Source organism: Anser brachyrhynchus (assembly GCF_964034855.1).
Source record: "Anser brachyrhynchus genome assembly, chromosome: 6".
Lineage (NCBI taxonomy): Eukaryota > Metazoa > Chordata > Aves > Anseriformes > Anatidae > Anser > Anser brachyrhynchus.
In genome coordinates this window covers 30,613,682-30,631,807 of record NC_137700.1, presented here as the reverse complement: position 1 = coordinate 30,631,807, position 18,126 = coordinate 30,613,682, and the positions used below count along the sequence as shown (strand labels likewise).

Sequence of the window (18,126 nt, the reverse complement as noted above, 5' to 3'; positions counted from 1 at the left end):
GGGGCGGTACGGGGGACAACGGGAGGGGAGGAGGAGGTGGGGGGGGGGTGCGCGCAGCCCCGCGCGGCCGCGGGCACGGCCACGGGCAGGGGCGGGCGCGCCGCGGGCGGGCGGCAGCGGGAGCGCGCGGGCGGGGCGGGGGCGGCGGCGGCGGAGCGGGAGCGGGGGCGGCTGCGCCGGCGGCGGCGGCGGCGGGCGGGCGGGCTGGTGCGCATGCGCGGGGACACCCCCCCCGCCGCCGTCTCCTCCCTCCCTCCCTCCCTCCCTCCCTCCCTCCTCCGCGGGGGCGCGCGGGCGCGCCCCCGTGGCGCTGCGCACGCGCGCGGGAGCGCGCCCCCCCCCCCCCCTTGCCAAGCGGCGGAGCTGAGGCGGGCGCCGCCATGTCAGGGGCAGGAGGGAGGGAGGGAGGGAGGAGGGGGCGTGAGGGGCAGGGGGCGGCCTGTGGGGGCTGAGGGGAGGGGGGGGGTATCGGGGTGAGACCCGGAGTCCTGAGGAAGCAGGAGGGGGGGGAAATTATCAAATTAGGGTGTTTGGGTGCCAAAATGCAGAGCCCAATGCGGCCGGTCCCACACACAGCCCGAGAGCAGAGACCCAGACCCCACAGCAGCCGGTCCCAAACGCAGCCCGACAGCCAAGAACAGTACCCCAACGCAGCCAGTCCTAACCACAACCCAGAAACGAAGACCAGTACCCCAATACAGCCAGCCCCAAACACAGCCCTACAGCCGAGACCCAGACTCCAATGCAGCCAGTCCCCCCAAAAAAAGACCCATACAATACTGTCAGTCCCAAACACAGCCCAACAGCTGAGACCCAGACCCATATCCCAATGCAGCCAGTCCCAAACACAGCCCAACAGCCCGGAGTCCAATATAGCCAGCCCCAAACACAGCCCAATAAGTTAGACCCAGACCCCAATACGACCAGCCCCAAACACAGCCCAACAGCTGAGACCTAGACCCCAATGCATCTGGTCCCACACACAACCCAACACCCAAGACCCATACCCCACAGCAGCCAGCCCCAAACACAGGCCAACCAACTAGACCCGTACCCCAATACAGCCAGCCCCAAACACAGCCCTACAGCCCAGACCCGTACCCCAGCACAGCCGGTGGCTGGATGGGGTCGGTGCCATTCACCAGCCCGCAGCCCTAGGCCCTCAGTAGGGGCGCGTGGGGGCTGCGGGTCCCCTGAGGACACAGCAGCGGGTACGAGGGACGGGGCCAGGCAGCCGCGGGGCGGCGGGCAGGAAGGAAGAAGGCTGGCGGCAGCACGGTGTGCACGGGGAGCTGGAACCCACTCCGCCCCACGCAGCCCTTTGCAGAGACAGCAGGGCCACAAGGCAGGGAGAGCCAAGCAGTGCAGCCCAGGTCACACCGCGCACGGCACCATCCGGATCGTCCCGGGCAGCAATGGGGGCAGAACAAGAGGGCAGATGCTGTGAGGGAGCAGCCCCCGGGCAGAGCAAACTGCCCGCCGGCCCCTGGGCCCCTCTCCCGGCTGGAAGGACGGCCGCCAGCCCATCTGCTCCCGTCCGGGTGGGATTCGCATTCCTCTTCACTGAGTTTCCTTTAAGCATCACATGGGGTTGAGCTCTCCTTCGCAGGCTGTTCCCATTAACCCCGAACAAGCTGCCTGCTCTGGATGCTGAGGCTGGGTTGGCACCGGGCAGCTGTTGCCCACCTTCCCTTCCCCTCCCCTGCTGCTGCTTTTTGGGCACAGCCCCGAGCTCCCTGCTCTGCAGTGCTGAAACGCAGCCCCAGCACCCATTGCCTGCGCTCCCAGTGGCACCGCGATGGGACATCTGCAGGCTGTGCCTGGCTGGGGACACCGTCACCAAGCGTGGCGGGAGGGGAGCTGTGGAGCTGGGAAGCAGTACGTCCATTTTCCTCTCTGCCTGTTTGGTTTCCCTTGCAAGACAAACGTCAGGAGTCCCTGGCACTGCCCTGGTGCCAGAGAACACCCATGCACTGTGCCATGCCGGGGGAAGGAGGTCCCTGCTGACGATGCCCCAGGGACCCCACATGCAGGGATACGGTCCCACAAGCAAGACCCACACCAAACGGGGCTGGCTGTGTGTGGGATCGGCTTCGTGGGACCTCAGGGCCCTGCCACGTGCATGGAAGAGGTGCTGAGGCAGGTCACTGCACGGCCTGGATGCACCTTGCAAGAGCACACTGAGGGAGACGAGGGTTAAGAGCAGGAGGAGGAGAGATGTGGGGCTGGTACAAGCCACATTCTCGCACTCAGCACCCCCCATGGGTGCTCTCACATGGGTCCACAGCCCTGCAGGAGGGCCGAGCTGCCCGGCTGCCTCTCAGCTAGCATCTGGGCTGGACACAGGTGGTGGCGAGAGGCTCGGGAGGTGCTGCAGGTCCGCTGGAGGAGGAGGGGAGCAGTAAGCCTGCTTGCTGCTGGGGGGAGCAGCCAGCGAGAGGCAGGTGGTGACGCAGGGCGAGCGGTCGCAGATGAAAGTCCCTCGTGGCAGGGGCGGAAGGAAGGAGGCTCTGCGTGTCAGCTGTGGCCCTGCTCCGGGAGCAGGCACACAGGGCTGTCAGAAGCAGCTCTGTCCTGCGATTCCCCTGAGATCTGGCCAGAGCAAGTCTGTGCCCACAGGGATGGATGGAGAAGCCGGGGACAATTATCCCCATGTCAGCCACAGTGGGAATCCAGCACCGCAGAGCTCCTACCAGCACGCCCAGGCTGGGCTTGTGCTCTCATGAGAGCATCCCGCGAGACAACCCTGCTGCCTGAGGAGCTGTAGGAGGGCCACAGGAGGTGACGGCACCCAGAGGGACTCTGCAATTAACAGGGAGCACCGAGACGGAGCCAGGCCAAGAGCCGTGCACGCCGGCACCTCTTCCAGCTGAGCAGGGCTGGGCCACAGTTGTGCCAAAGGAGCTGACTTTGGTTTTCTCCCACCCCACGAGGCCTCCAGGCACCTCTCTGCGTGCTGTCTCCTGGGAGCTGTGCAAGCCCAAACACGGGGCCGTTGCTTGGTTCCCAGTCCTGCCCCACAGCCGTGCCCTGGGGCTGCAGGGCAGCTCGGGGAGCTCTGGGCCCTGCCCCTGCCAGTTCATTTTCACTCCCTCTTGTCCGCCGCACGTGCACGTTTCCCACCTCAGCTGCGTGCAGGCCTTATAGCTAGATAAAAGACCACTCAGGTTTACGGGCAGGGGAGGACAAACCACGACCAGGCATCGCTCTGCAGACCTGCCACCTTCCTTCTGCGCGGGCGTGCTGCTCCCACACAGCGCTCAGGACCCCCAAAAGGGGCCAGGGGACGAAGGGGGCAGCGTGCAAGCCCTCGAGGGCGAACCACAAGCCTACGAGCACACGTCCTGGGCCGCTCTGAGCAGGGTGCCGTGCCCTCCAGCACAAACCACCGGTGCAGGAGGCATTTTCACGGTGCTCCTGTACCGGGCAACGGGGCAATGGCGGGGGGAGAAGCACCGGGACCAGGGCGATGCAGAAGGGGACAGCCCCCTAGGGCAGGGGGCTAGGGGAGGGGTCGGGGTCCGGGCCCGGGTCCCGGGTCCGGGTCCCCCGGTCCCGGGTCCCCCGCCCCGCGCCCACGTGTTGCCGCGTACCCGGCGCCGCGGGAAAACGCGCGCCCGCCCCGCCCCGATTGGGCGCTTCCCGCCAGTGACGCCACGCGGCCCCGCCCACCGCGCGCCGCGGCACGGAGCCACCCCCCCCTCCGACTTCGCCCGCTGTAAAGATGGCGGCGAAGCCTCAGCGCCCGCCCTCTCTCAAGATGGCCTCCCTCTGAGGGGGCGGGCCTCCTCACCCCGCCGTACTCCCCAGTTAAATTTCACCCGGCAGCGAAGGGGTGCGCTCCCGGCGGACCCCGCGCGGGGCGGGGCTTTCCCGCGCGGTGCCCGCCGGGAGTCGTAGTTCGGGGCGGGCTGCGATCACGTGGCGCGCCCGGCAGTGGCGCCGCGTTGGGAGCGGAGGCGCCAAGATGGCGGCGCTGCGGGGCGGAGCGGTGCCCGCCGCGGCCGGGGCCGGGACCGGGAGCTGCGGGGGCTCGGCGGGGGCCGTCCCGCGGGGGCCGGCTCCCGGCGGCGCCCCTCGCCCGGCTCCCTTCCGCGCCGGCAGCCCCCTGCAGGTAGGCGGCGGCCGAGGGAGCGGCGAGCGGCGGCCGTGACACGTGGAGGCCGGGGCGGCTCCCGCCGTGGCGGCGGCGGCACCACGTGTACCGGCGGCCCCGGGGTGCCCCCTCCCCGGGAACGGGGAGCGGGGCGCTGCACCCCCCCTCCCCCCCCCGTGGTGCCTCCTTGGGGTGCGGGGGGCTCGGCTCGGGGTCCTGCGCCCCGGGCTCCGGGCGGTGGCACCGGGACCGGCGGGCACCGGGCGGCACCGGGGGGGGGAGAGGGGTTGGGGAGGGTCCTGGGGGCTGGGGAGAGGGCGGGGGGGACCCCACAAGGGGTCCCATTGGGGTCCTGCTTCGGGTTTGGGGGGCAGGGTTTTATGGGCGTGGGATTTGGGGGTAGCAGGATTTGGGGTGCCAGGATTTGGGGGTGCCAAGGTTTTAGGGGATCACGATTTCGGGGTACCAGGGTTTTTGGGATCAGCTTATGGAACGCCAGGATTTTGGGGTACCGAGATTTTTGGGACCAGGTTATGGGGTACCAGGATTTTGGGGTACTTGAGTTTTTGGGACCAGCTTATGGAATACCGGCATTTTGAGGTACCAGAGTTTTTGGGACCAGGTTATGGAATACCAGCATTTTGGGGTGCCAGGGTTTTTGGGACCAGGTTATGGAATATCAGGATTTTAGGGTACCAAGATTTTTGGGACCAGGTTAGGGGTTACCAGGATTTTGGGGTACTTGGGTTTTTGGGACCAGCTTATGGAATACCAGGGTTTTTGGGACCAGGTTATGGAATACCAGCATTTTGGGGTGCCAGGGTTTTTGGGACCAGGTTATGGAATATCAGGATTTTAGGGTACCAAGATTTTTAGGACCAGGTTAGGGGTTACCAGGATTTTGGGGTACTTGGGTTTTTGGGACCAGCTTATGGAATACCAGGGTTTTTGGGACCAGCTTATGGAATACCAGCGTTTTGGGGTACCAGGATTTTTGGGACCATGTTATGGGGTACCAGCATTTTGGGATACCAGCATTTTGGGGGAAGCCACCCGCCTGTCACTGCCCCGCACCCCCCCCCCCCTCGGCTGCGTTCCCTCGGCGAGGCGTGCGGGGCAGGTTCTCAGGGACGAGCGGCGCGGCGCTACGTGACGCTTCCCCCAAGCAGCCCAGGAATCCTCCGAGCATCCTCCCCGCTGCCGGGGCCGCCCCGCGCCCTCTCCGGGCGGCTCTCCCCGCCTTGGCGGCTCGCCTGGGCGCCCGGCGCCGCGGGGAGGAGGCTGCCCCTGCTCGGGGCGTAGCCGCGGCACGCCGGGCACACGTGTCCTTGCTGGCAGCCCGTGGGCTTTGCGTGGTTCCGTGGGGTGCCCTCTCCCCACCCCCCCGGCGAGAAGCTGGGATGGACACGTGGATGTGGAGCCCTTGATTTGGGTGCTTGGGTAGCAGAGCAGCAGGCAAAGAGCCCCGTCGGCGTACCCAGATCTCCTTTTGGGGCTGGGGGCATCTCCCCGCATGCCCGCTGGTGACGCCCCGCGTCCGCCCTCGGTGCCACGGTGTGCACGGAGCTCGTGCCTGTCCTTGAACATCCCCGCGACCCCGGCGCCTGCGAGCGTAAAGCAAACGCTCCCCGGGGGGGCTCCTCCTCGTCGCAGAGGACGCGGCAGGGTCTCGGCGGGGAGCGGGCTTGGGCGGCTCCGTGCCCCCGCCCCGACGCTCCGGCGGCCGGGGCAGGAGGAGGTGCCCGGCCCCAGGTGGATCAAAGGGAGTCCCCGGGGGAACGCGGCCGCCGGTGACTCAGAGCTGTGGGACTCCTCGCAAGGTGCTGAGTCAAAGGAGTCGGGGAGGGCTCGGGAGATGCCCTCCCTCCCGGGACAGGGCCGCTTGAGTGGGAGGATTTCATTTCCCTGCCGCGCGTCCAGCGCCGGCCGCGGCTGGAAGCCTCTCATTAGGCGCCGCCGGCGGTGGGACGAGCAGGGCAGCAGGGCCGTGACGCCGTGTCCCCCCGAGCCCCGCAGCCCCCAGCTCCACCAGAGCCACCCCAGTTCCATGAGGATTCTCTGGGATTTGCCGGGGATCGCCTCCAGCCCATGCTGGGGCCGCCTCCGGCACAGGGAGGAGGCCGGGGCCGTGGAGCAGCCCAGCCGCGCAGCCTGCCCTGCGCCGGGGGCTGTGCCCGGGTTAGGAGGGGGTCTCGGAGGGGTCGCAGGTGTGCTGGGCAGGGGGTTTCATCCTGCTCAGGCTGCGGCGAAACACCGGTGGGCCGTGTCCGATGCGCATGGGCTGAGCCACGGGGATGGGGATGGGTTCCCCCGGCCTGCGGTTCGCCCCTCCGCTGCGTTTTGGGGGCGGACGGCTGGCTGGCGGCTCCCTCCCAGCTCTCCCAGGGCTCCGTCCTTGGTGCCCTTATCACGCCCGTCCGCGTTATCTCTGCCCAAACCCATCTGCAGACGGGAATCCAAGTTCTGTCTGGTGCCGGCGACACGGCTGCGCTGCGCCTGGCGGGGAGGGCAGGATCCGGCCTCAGGGGGACACCCTGGGCAGGGGGCCGGGAGGGACGGGGCGCTGGGACCTTGGGGCAGGGGTGGCAGGGGGGCAGTTCTGGTCCTCGGTCGTCAGCACAGGGCTGTGTCCGCGTGCGGCGTGTCGCAGAGATGGCTTCCGGCCCTGGCACTGACGGCCGCTGATCCCTGCTGCTGAGCCCTGCACATTTGTGTGAGTTTTGTGATGTTTGGGGCTTATCTGAAGCGCCGGAGCCGTGGTCGGGAGGTCCGTGGGGTGCAGGGGACAGGCTGCCTCTCCTCCGCCTTTCGGGCACGAGAGGTGCGTGGAACCTGGGAATCGCTTTGCCTCGTTCCTCTTCACCTGCCCCAAAAATCCCGAGGGCGCTGGGCATCAGAGGGCAGTGCGGCGGCCCCGCTGGTACCCCAAAGGGTCTTAGGGTCGGGGGCTGGAACCGGCACGGTGCTGGGGGGCTTCGTGCGGTGGGCAAACCTGCCCAGAAAGCAAGGGAGGAAGGCTCCTTGTGACCTGCAGCCTGCCCGGCTCCCTGCCTGCCCCCCTTTGCCTGTTTTGGGGTGCTGCGGTGGGCTCAGGTGCTGCTTGCGGAGCGCGAACCTGCTGGAGGTCCCGGATGGAGACGCGGGCAGCGTCTGCTGGAGGTCACCGTGGGCGCCGGTGGCGGTGTGACCTGGCTCCCCTTGCTCTCGCAGTGCTTCTCCTTCGACGAGGACGACCTGAACTTGACGTCGCTGGACGCAGAAACCATCCTGGAGGCCGAGGAGATCCTGGGGACGATGCAGAACTACCTCGACTCCTCCGTCATCTCCATCATCGAGGACCTCTCCCTGAGCGAGGTGGGTCCCCGCACGCGGGGCGGGGTGGCCTGGGCGCCGCTTAGGGCCACCGCTGCGGCCCGTTTGGGGGTGGTCGCTTCGCCGCGGCCGTGCCCCGGTGCCCTCTGAGGTGGCGCCGTGCCCCTTCAGCAGAGCAAGGCCTGCCTGGACGCGCAGAACGAGCTGTCCCTGCTGACGGCCATCACGGAGATCCTGGACAGCACGGACGACGAGACCCTGTCCCCCTTCGACACCATCATGGACGCGGAGCTGCTCACCTCGCCTCGGGAGCGGGAGAATCCCTCGGTGAGCGGCGGGGGCCTCGCCCCGACCCCAAAATACGCGGGAAGTGCCCAGTGGGGGCTCTGCCGGGGCCTGGCACGGGGAGGTGGGCTGCTGGTCCCCGCTGCCGCCTGGCCGTGGGGGGGACAAGGGCTGAGCCTTTTTGGGGTAGGCTCTGGCGTAGGGCAGGAGGCTCGGGGGAGCGGGGTGTCCGTCTGCGTGGCCAGCCAGGGGCTGAGGTGGGAATCGCAGGGGAGCTCCGTGCCTCATCCCCCGTCCGTCTCTCAGTTTCAGAAGTTTCTCAGCTTGTCCCGGCCGGCCCTCGAGTGCGAGAGCCCTGCCCTGGAGCAGCCCAAGGGGCTCCGGCCTCCGAGCCGCAGCGGCAGCGTGTCCTTGTCTGGCAAGGTGAGCCGGGGGGGAGGCTGGAGGTGGCCGTGCCCGTAGCGCAGCTGGGAGCAGAGCCTGAGGAAACGGCTCGGCCGCAGCCCCTCTGCTCTCCCCCGCGCGGTGGGAGCTGATGCGAGCTCCGGTTCCTCTCCCCAGTCCGACGTGGAGCTGCCGTGGGAGCGCGTGGCTCACGGCCTGGAGGAGCCGGCGGCGCCGAAGAAGCAAACCTGCAGCACCCCGAGGGCGGAGAGGAAGCAGGGCCGGCTGCGGGCCCGCGAGCAGCCCCTGCCGCAGCGCAGCGACGGGGAGGAGGAGGAGGAGGAGGCGGCCTCCAGCCCGGAGCTGGACAGCAGCATGGAGGCCGCGGAGTTCTGCGTGAGCGGGGCCGAGGTGATGCCGGAGGAGCACGAGGACCCCTGCATCATCAACACGGGCGACGTGTCCCTGAGCGAGCTGGTGAAATCCATGCACCCCTACTGCCTGCCCACCTTCACCGTCTGCCTGGACCCCGAGACCGAGCCCGTGGCCAAGGAGCTCCTGAGCGGTCCCGTCCTGCTGGAAATCGTGCCTGGCGAGGGGGAGAGCGTGGAGATCCCCGTGGTGCTGCAGCCCCTGGCCCCCAGCTTCCCCGGCCTGGAGCCCCAGCTGCTGGGCGCAGAGGACACCGGGGAGTCGATCCCGGAGCATCGGGAGGAGCTGCCAGGAGATCCAGAGCAGGAAAACGGGGTGAAGGAGGAGAAGGAGCCCAGGCAGGAGCCCTCCTACCGTGCCCCGGAGAGCAAGTCCCCAGCGGAGGCCGTGGCGGTGGGTGGCAAGCGCGAGGGCTGCGAGAAGGGGCGCGGACGCGAGAGAGCGAGGAAGAGTCGGAAAAAGAAAGCGGAGGAAGGGCCGAGCGAGGAGCCCCGGCCGGGCAGGGACTGCGTAGCCCACCGGCTGCGCTCAGGGCGGCCGAGGCGGGCGGCGCGTCCCTCCCCGCAGGTCTCGGACTTCCTGGCGCGGCAGCTGGAGCGAGCCAAGAAGGAGGGCCAGATGGAGCTGCACGCCGAGCGGGCGCCGCGGCCGCGCGGCCGGCCCCGGGGCACGGCGGGGGCCTCCCTGCCCAAGAAGGAGCACCCTGCGCCACAGAAGGAGCCACAGCCAGAAACGGCGAGCGTGGAGCCGGAGAAGGGTGAAACCGTGGAGCCTTTGGAGAAGATTTTGGAGGAGCCCCGAGCGGTCCCGCAGCCCAGCCCGGAGGACCGGGATGAGGGCAAGGGGACGGCGCAGCCAGGCGGCGAGGTGGCGGAGGCTGCCTCTCCGCTGCCGGAGCAGGGCACGGGGACGGAGCCCCCCCAGAGCCTGCCGGCGGCAGAGCCAAGCGAGAGCCTGCCCAAAGAAGCCAAGCCCAAGGCCCTGAGCCTGCGGGAATACCGCATGCGCATGCTGCACCGCCAGCCCAGCCCGGGCGGCAAGAAGGAGGGCGAGAAGCAGGCGGCCAGCAAGTGGCCCAGCGTCCCCGAGCCTCCGACGGAGCTGGCGGACATCCCCTGCCTGGTGTCCCCCGCGCGCCCGGCCACCGATACCGCCGGTGCTCAGAAGAGCCCGGAGAAACCCGGCAGCCCCCTCGCTGTGCCTCCTCCTGCCAGCAAACCTCCCGTTGCCCCGGCTCCAGCTCCGGCACCGGCCTCGGCCCCGCTGCCTCCAGCCTCAGCACCGCCGGCACCGGCCTCGGCCCCGCTGCCTCCGGCCACGCCGATGCCTTTCGTCGCGCCCCCTGTGCCCCCTGCTGCCGGGGCGGCCCCCCCCGGGATGCCGCCAGCCTCTGCGGGTGCTTACGCCCTTTATCCGCCAGTGCCTTCCTGGCCCTGCTTCGGCCCGCAGCCCGTGGGCTGCCACGGTTTGCCCCCGCCGCCCAGCGCCGGCGCCCCCGGCGCTTTCCACATGGTGCCTGGCATCCCGCCTCCGCCGATGGCCTGGCCCCCGCCGGCACTGCCGCCCCCGCCGCCTTTTGGCCCCTACGGCCCCCCGGTGAGCTGGGCCCCCCCATCCTACTGGCCAGGTATCCCCATACCGCCTCCAGTGCCTCCCCTGGCATACGGGGACCCCGGAGCCACCCTGCAGGGCGCTGCACCCGCCGCTTTCCCGGCTGCCGGCCCCCCCGGCACGGCCCTCCTGCACGGGCCGCCTCCCGTGGCCCCCACACCCAGCTGCCCGGAGCCACCGGCTTTCCCCGTGCAGCCCCCGCCGGGCGCTGAGACGGGGGCTGCGGGCGGGCAGCCCAGGCCGGCTGCCAGCAGGGTATCGGACCCCAGGAGGCAGGCACGGCTGGCGGGGGAGAGCCCCCTCCCCAAGGCCCCCCCGGCTCCAGCCCCTGCCCAGCCCCAGGCAGCTCCGTCAGCTGCCGCTGCCCAGCCCGGCAGGGTCCCTCCTGCGGCGCCGGCACCGCACGCGGCTGCTCCCACCCAGCCCTCAGAGGAGCCCCCTGCCGCAGCCCCCCAGCCAGCAAAGCCCCCCCCGGCTGTCACCCCGAGCCCTACGGAGGTGTCGGCCGCCGCTGGCCCTGCTGCGGGGTCCCCTGGCACGCACCCCACGGAGGAGGCCAAGGGGGCTGCGGAGAAGACCCCTGCGGAGCCGCCCGGCCGCAAGCCCCCCTCCCAGGCTGCGGCCCCGCCGCCCAAGCCGCCTGCCGCACGGCTCTCGAGGCACCAGCCGCTCGTCAGCCCGGCGCAGCCCAGCGACAGCAGCAAGGACATCGTGCGAGCCTTCATCAGCGAGATCGGTGAGCGCGGGCGGCGGGGCGCCGGGCCGGGCAGCGCCAAACCGGCCGGGCTGCGGCACTGCGGGGAGCCGCGGGCAGCGGGACCGGTTCCAGCCGATGCTCCCTGGTGGTTTTGGGGGGGTGAGAGCGGCAAAGTTGTGCCCGTGGGCTCGCCCCGCCGTGTTTGGCAGTGTCTCCCAAGTCGTCGCCTGCGGTCTGGGCTCGCTGCGCCCAAACTGGTCCCTCCCGGGGCTGCGGAGCCGGGCGCTCCTGTCCCCGCTGCGGGAGGCGCAGGGCAGAGCTGCCGCTGCTCCTGCCCGAAGCTTGCCGGGGAAGGACGGCGCCGGGAGGGTGGTGGCACGCCTGACTTGTGCTCTCTCTCCTGGCCCAGGGATCGAAGCCACTGACCTGTCCAGCCTGCTGGAGCAGTTCGAGAAGTCCGAAGGTGCGGATGCGGCACGCCGTCCCCTGCAGGGTCCCCTCTGTGTCCCCGGGCTGCCTGCGCTCTTGGGGTGCCCGGGCTGGTGACACCGCGCGTGGGTGCCTTGTCCTGGGGTGTGTCTGCCTCCGGCTCCTTCCTGCCTTGTGACAGCGGCCGGAGGTCTCCGGGGTGGCCAAGGGGGTGGGAAGAAAGTGGGGGGAAGAAGGGAAAAGCTCCGCGGGGAGCTGGGCTGGGATGCCCTGAGACCTCTCCGTGCTGTGCCCCCGTGTGCAGGGTCTGTCCCCTGCCCTCCAGCCCCGCTCTCACCCCCCGCTCTCTTCCAGCCAAGAAGGAGGAGGCGCCTGCGCAGCCCCCCGAGGACAGGCGGCCGGCGGGGAGCAGCGGGTGAGTACGGAGATGTCTGCGTGCCCCAGCATGGAGCCCGCACAGGGGTCCCGGGGCAGCTCGGGGGGCTGAGCCCTGCCTTCAGCCCCAGGCTGCTCGGTTCTGGCACGGTGCTGGGCTGCATCCACGGGCTCTCCCGTCAGGAAGGCTGAGCTGTGGCTCCTTGCTGGGCTGGGGGCACAGCTGGTGCTGAGCATAAAAAATAAATACAGGGAAACTGGGATGTGCAGGACTGGGATGTGCAAGCTCCATCCTTGCAGCTCTTTTGCATCCTCTGTGTGCCCCCTGTCCAGGCAACTCGATGCAAAAGTTTCTGTGAGCCCCCGGCTTGGGGACCGCAGGTGGGCTTTGGTGGCTGCCAGTGACAAAGCTCCCTTCCCCTTCTCAGGTCCGAGACGCAGCCGGAGAGGAAGCCCCCGGACGGCCTGCAGGCCTCGGAGCTGGCCAACGTGGCAGGTGATGGCCAGGAGCGAGGCGGGGGAGCTGCCCGTGCCCTGCCAGGGGCTGTCCTTCGGCTGGGGCTGCCTGGAGGGGACCCCAGGGCTGGAGGGGAGTTGGGGTGGGGGTGCCCAGCCAGGCGGGTTGCAGTAAGCTGCCCTCTCTGCTTCACCCGGACTTGTTCCTGAAAGCTCTCCGATGCTCTCCCAGGGCTCACCCCCCCGGCGACGCCTCCCCACCAGCTCTGGAAGCCGCTGCCCGCCGTCTCGCTGCTGGCCAAGACCAAGTCACCCGTCTCCGTGCCGCAGGAGGGTAGCCAGAGGACCGCCAAGCTCACGAAAGCCAAGCCGCTGCCCCAGAGCAAGCTCCCGGGGAGGATCCCCGCGCCCTCTCCCAGCCACGTGTGCTCGGGGGACCACGACTACTGCATCCCGGGCACGGTGCGGCCGGAGAGCAGCAGCAGCGCCGGCACGCAGCCCCCCGCCACCGAGAGCGGCTCCCGCTGGAACGTCAAGCACCACCGGGACATCACCATCAAACCCATCTCCTCCTTAACCAAACGGACGCTGGACCAGCCCAAGGCGGCCCCCGCCACCGCCGGGGGGCCCAGCCAGGAGCCCCCGGGGGCGGCCAGCCTAGCCCCCCTGGATTATCGGACTAGCGTCCCCAGCAAGGCCACCGCCGGGTGCAGCAGCCCCCCCACCTCGGTGCTCCTGTCTCCAGCCGCGTCCCCCTGCCGGGACCAGGAGGTGCGGCCCCCCAGTGCCCAGCCCAGCCGTGCTGCTGCCAAGAGGTCCCTGCGCTGCTACCGGAGACCCCGGGACTCGCCCAGCCCCTCTGCTGGCAGCTGGAGGGCTGGCCGCAGCCGTGCCAGCCGCTCCTTCAGCTCCAGTTCGGACGGAGCTAGCGAGTCCTCATCTTCGTCCTCATCCTCATCCTCCCGCTCCCGGTCACGGTCGTTGTCCCCGCCGCACAAGCGGTGGCGAAGGTAAGTGGTGGAGCGGCGTGGGCTTGCTCTTCGGGCGTTGCCCGGTGGCTGGTGTTTTTGCAAAGTTGCCCAGACGTCTCTGTACGCCCGTTCGAGGACCTTGATTTCCTTGTGGTCCCGCTGAGGGGATGCCAGGTGAGCAGCAGGGACTGGGGGAGCTGCTGTGACACCGGCATCTGGGTGAGCCTCGCCCCTGGGCAGGGCTCCTCACCCCTCCTGGAGCACCGCAAAGTGCTCGCTCGAGTCCGAGCCCTCAGCTGCACCTTGGCTTTTGGCAGCTTTCTGTGGATTATTAGTGCAGGCGTTGGCGTTTGTGCCACGGGGCTGGCACAGCCCTGGGCGCAGGAGTGAGGTGAGCCACGATGGCAGCAGGAGCTGCTGCAGGCAAGCAGAGGAGAAGGGCACCTGGCGTGGCCCCACGCTCCTTATCGAGGTGGCCTCCTTTCTTTTGGGGTCCTCGTGCATCTGAGCGATGTCCCCCTGCAGCCTGGCCCAGCTGGGCTGGGAGGCGCTGGAGCTGGTGAGAGCTCCCTCACCCACGCTCCCGCGGGCGTTCAGCCAGTTTGGGAGACGTCCCAGGTCGCTGGGCCTGAAGGCCTTGTCCAAGCAGGGCTCCTCTGCCCACGGCCAGTAGGTGTGGAGGCTGGAGCGGATCAGGAGAAGCACACAGTGCTGTACCCCAGGGGGATGCAGCCTGGGGACTTGCTGTGCCGGGCTTGGCTTCCCAGCAAACGCAGCTGGCCCCGTGCTCAGAAATGTCCCCGTGGACGGTGCCGCCCTGACCCGCTGTCCTCCAGGAGCGTAGGTGGCAGTGCCAGGCAGCACGCCTCGTACTCGGGGCTTGGGTCTGTTGATGGCAGGGACCGGCTGCGAGCAGCACCTTCAGAGGGGGACCCTGCTGCTGGCGGGGGGCTGCACGGCTTGACCCTGGAGGGGTTTCAGTCGCTGCCCCGTGGCTTTGCGGGCAGGGGGCTGTGGGCACTGAAGCTCGGCTCTCCTGGTGGATGCCCCAGCCCTTGGTGCAGTCGGAGGCACTCAGGGTGTCCAGCAGCACGGCTGTTGAGCACAATGTGGATGCAACGGCAGCAGCATTGTTGTGCACGACGTGGGGCTGGGTACAGCAGCCCTGGTCCCTGTGGGTCCTTGTGGGGCGGTGGCCGCACTGCGTGGTTCCCCAGTGTCTGTTTCGTGCTCTTTGAAGGCTGTGCTGGTGGGAGGCTGCTCCCTTTAGGCTGCAGGGTTTGGAGCCGTGCCGAGCAATGTCTCTGCAGTGCCTTGGCATCCCCTGGCAAACTTGGGCGGACATTTCCATAGCCTCGCTCACCCTGGGGATGCTGGTGGGTGCTGGACGTGTGGCGTGCTGGGCGCTCTGGGGAGGATGGGGGTCTCTTTCTTCCGCAGAACCTCCTGGTGCTGGGCACGGGGAGGGCTCAGTGCTGAGCTTTCTCTTTCCTTCCCCCAGGTACCGCTCAAGATGTTCCCACAGCTCCTCCTCCCGCTCCAGCTGTGGGTCGTGTGGCAGGTCCCGGGACAGGTCCTCGTCCTCCTCTTCCTCCTCCTCCTACTCATCCAGGTCCCCGTCCCGCAGACAGTCCCGGTCCCGGTCCCCCTCTCCCCGCAGGAGGAGTAACAGGCGGAGACGGTAAGCACAGCCGCCCTGCGGGGGTGTAAGCCCAGGCGTGGACCCACTCCTCGAGCATCTCCCCTGTGTCCTGGTCCTGGGATCGCTCTCTTCCAGCACCTTCTGTGACCCTCTGTAGCTCACGTGTCCGGTTTCTGCCTTGCCAGATACAGTTACGACGCACAGGACCACTACCAAAGGCAGAGGATCCTCCAGAAGGAACGTGCAATAGTGAGTGGGGTCGCGGGCACACAGGCAGCGCTGCGGGGAGGCTCTGGCCAGGACGTGGTGGGGCGGGTGGCGATGCTCTGCAGGAGATCCTAGAGATCCCGCTCACCTGCGGAGTTTGGAGATGCCGAGCCCTCGAGCCTGGCTGGCCAGGGATCCCCCCCCCAGGTCCCAGCTCACGGGACGGTGCCCCCTGCCCGCAGGAGGAGCGGCGAGTCGTGTTCATCGGCAAGATCCCCAGCAGGATGACGCGGTCGGAGCTGCGGCACCGCTTCTCGGTGTTCGGGGACATCGAGGAGTGCACCCTGCACTTCCGCTCCGAGGGGTGAGAGCCGCGGGGCCGCGGGCAGCCCCTTCCCGGGGTCGGCTCCTCCTGCCCTCCGCCGGTTCCTCAGGAGGACGGTGCAGAGCGAGGCGGGGGGGGACACAGCTGTGCCGTGGCTCATCTCCTTCCTGCCCTTCCAGGGACAACTACGGCTTCGTCACGTACCGCTATGCCGAGGAAGCCTTCGCCGCCATCGAGAGCGGGCACAAGCTGCGGCGCCCGGACGAGCAGCCCTTCGACCTGTGCTTCGGCGGCCGCCGGCAGTTCTGCAGGAGGAACTACGCCGACCTGGGTGAGTTGTGCAGCTCCCCGAGCCGGGGACAGCCTGGATCCTCTCCTTCTCGCGTGTGTAGGGCGAGGGGGTGCGGGTGGTTGGGCTCCCAGCTCTGCCTCTCTCCTGCGATGGAGGCCAGGCTCCGTTGTCCCCCTGCCAGCCCAGCTCTGGGTTTGGAGGTCGGCGCGCGAAGCGAGGTGGGGAGGAGCTGCTGCTTGGATGGCCAGAACCGTGCCGCCATCCCCGTGGCTCAGGGCAGGTTCTCCCCGTGTCTTCCAGACTCAAACCGGGAGGATTTCGACCCGGCCCCCGTCAAGAGCAAATTCGACTCCCTGGACTTCGACACGCTGCTGCGGCAGGCACAGCGCAGCCTCCGGAGGTAGCGGCAGGCACGGCGGAGCGCCCGCCCCCGCTTTTGTACTCAAAAACAAAAGACAAAAAAAGTATGGAGAGAGAGAGAGAGATGAGGTTTTTAAGAAAAAGAAAAAGGAAAAAAATTTGTTTTATAATCAATATTTAAGGAGGACGGGTCGTTTCCATTCGATCGGAGGGGCCCAGGCGGGTGGCAGCCCCTGGCTTGCCCCGGCCATATAATAAATGTGGATGCCCAAACACCAGCGCTGCCTCGTCTCCTCCTTCGCAGGGCCACGCGTGTGCTCAGGGGTCCCAGGGCAGCGTGGCTGCCACAGGGGGGGCTCTGTGTTTGGGTCTGGCCCCAGGGAGCAGCAGACTGGGATGGGGAGGGTGTGCAGATGCCGGCTGGGCACCTCGTGCTCCTTGGGTTTGAGGTGTTTGGGGAAAAGTGGGGCAGGATGGGGGTCACCGAGCCACTGAAGTGCCTGTCTCAGCCCCTAAATGGCTCGGCACGGGGTGAACGCCTCTTCCAGGACACAGCCGCGGTTTTCAGGGCTCTGCCGGAGCTGGGTCTCTGTCCCTGGACAGGTTTTGGGGCCACATGCACCTCCCGTGGTGGCCACGCAGGGGCAGTGCTGGATCCCCATCCACGGCCGCTCCCTGCCGCAGGATGGGGTACGGGGGGCTCCAGCCCTCTGCGGCAGCGGCGCTGGGGGCCGTGCGTGCAAGGACAGCGCTGTCCCCCTCTGTCCCCTGCTGTTGGCCCGCTGACAAACCCGGGGCATGAGGCGGGGTGGGTGGTGGGGCAGGGGTGCTGGTGCTCCTGCTCGGATCGTGCTCAGCCCTCCAAGGCTGGGGTGGGCAGCAGGTTTGGAGGGGCATGGCCCTTGCTCCGCTCCGCACGCTGGGCGGCTTGTGCTGCTCCGTGGCTCAGCACTGGATGGGGATTCTCTTTGGTGCCCCAGGTATGTGGGGTGTGTTCAGGCTGCCTGTGGGGTGAGGCCCCGGGGCCAGCTCCCCCCTGTCCCGTCCTGCCCAGCCCTGGACTTTGCACAAGGGAGGGTCCGAGGCGGCGGCTGCGTGCCCCGGGCCGGGCAGGGGGCTGTTTGTAATGCAGCTTTGCAGAGCCATCGGTCGATCCTTTGCACCCCGGTGGGTCAGGGTCTCTGTAGGCACAGCTGGAGGCTCGTGGCAGACCCCTGTGTGCTGGGGCCAGGACAGAACTGGGCCCCATTGCCCTGGTGAAGCTGTGGGGCAGCCCCACGAGCGTGGCGTCACCCTGCGTGCCCGTGCCGCTGGGCTGGCCGCGGTCCCCTCTGCTCTGCTGCGGGTGAGGGGAGGCAGGGGGTGTGAAAGCGTTTGTGTTGCCAAAAGAATTAACACCCGGCCATCGTGCCCTGTAAATCTTTCAAGCGCTGGAGGCTGGCTTTATCCCCCCGCGTTGCAGTTTAATGGTTTCCGTTCGCAGTAACCTGGCCCTGTGTTCTGGGGTTATTGATTTAAGGCCTGGTGGGGAGGCTGTGAGGGCTGCAGAAAGGTGTTTTCCTGCCGCCCAGCTGCTGGCAAAGGCTCTGTTGCAAAGAGGAGAGGCAGGGAACTGGGGTCTCGCTGGAGCCTTTGGTCTCATGGACCATGAGTATTTCTGCTGAGCTGTTGTATGGACGCAGGGATTTTTTTTTTAATTCTTTTTTCCCTTTGTATCAGCTGGTTTGGGTTGCATGCGCAAAACACAGAGGGCCTGCAGGAGAGCCTGGTGCAGCTCTCTCCTTACACAGCCTCTGCTCGGGGCCAGAGGGTGCACAGCCCTTGGTCCTGCTGAGCATCCCCCCAGCACCAGCAGAGCCCCTTACCCACAGGAAAGGTTATTGTGGGGCCGTGGGGCCAAGCACCTGCATCGCCACGGGGTGGATGAGCTCTCCAGCCCCCAACTTAGGATGCTCAGCGTGCACCTCCCAAAAGCTGACAGGCACAGAGCTGGCCGTGCGACACTCCCAGCCCTCAAGATTTGGGCTGACTGCTCGGCTGAGAGCTCAGCCTAAAGCAAGGGCTGGTGCTGCCCAGTGGCTTTGCCCACTCAGCCTCGGATCCCTACAGCAGGAGCTTCACGGAGCACTGCCCCAGCTCCAGGAGGCCGTCCAGAGGGACGGCTGGTGCTGGGATGCTGGAAGCACGGGCTCAGAGGAGCCCCCGAGAGCCAGGACGGGTGCTTGCTCCTCTCCCACACACTGGGTATCCTC

At 68.3% G+C, this 18,126-nt stretch overlaps 1 protein-coding gene across 2 annotated transcripts; it reads left to right on the top strand.

The window, feature by feature from the left end:
* Window positions 1-3,886: 3,886 nt before the first annotated feature.
* On the top strand, window positions 3,887-16,152 carry PPRC1 (PPARG related coactivator 1). 2 transcript variants are annotated; one of them, XM_080597279.1, is made up of 14 exons: window positions 3,887-4,114; window positions 7,307-7,450; window positions 7,583-7,735; window positions 8,000-8,116; window positions 8,255-10,856; window positions 11,227-11,280; window positions 11,601-11,661; window positions 12,050-12,117; window positions 12,310-13,087; window positions 14,550-14,729; window positions 14,876-14,939; window positions 15,140-15,261; window positions 15,402-15,553; window positions 15,815-16,152. In XM_080597279.1, the coding sequence occupies exons 1-14, from the start codon at window positions 3,968-3,970 to the stop codon at window positions 15,916-15,918; spliced, it is 4,746 nt and encodes a 1,581-aa protein (XP_080453405.1). In that variant the 5' UTR covers window positions 3,887-3,967; the 3' UTR covers window positions 15,919-16,152. The 2 variants fall into 2 exon arrangements, with proteins under 2 accessions (XP_080453405.1, XP_080453404.1); XM_080597278.1 differs by having other exon boundaries at window positions 7,580-7,735.
* Window positions 16,153-18,126: the final 1,974 nt, after the last annotated feature.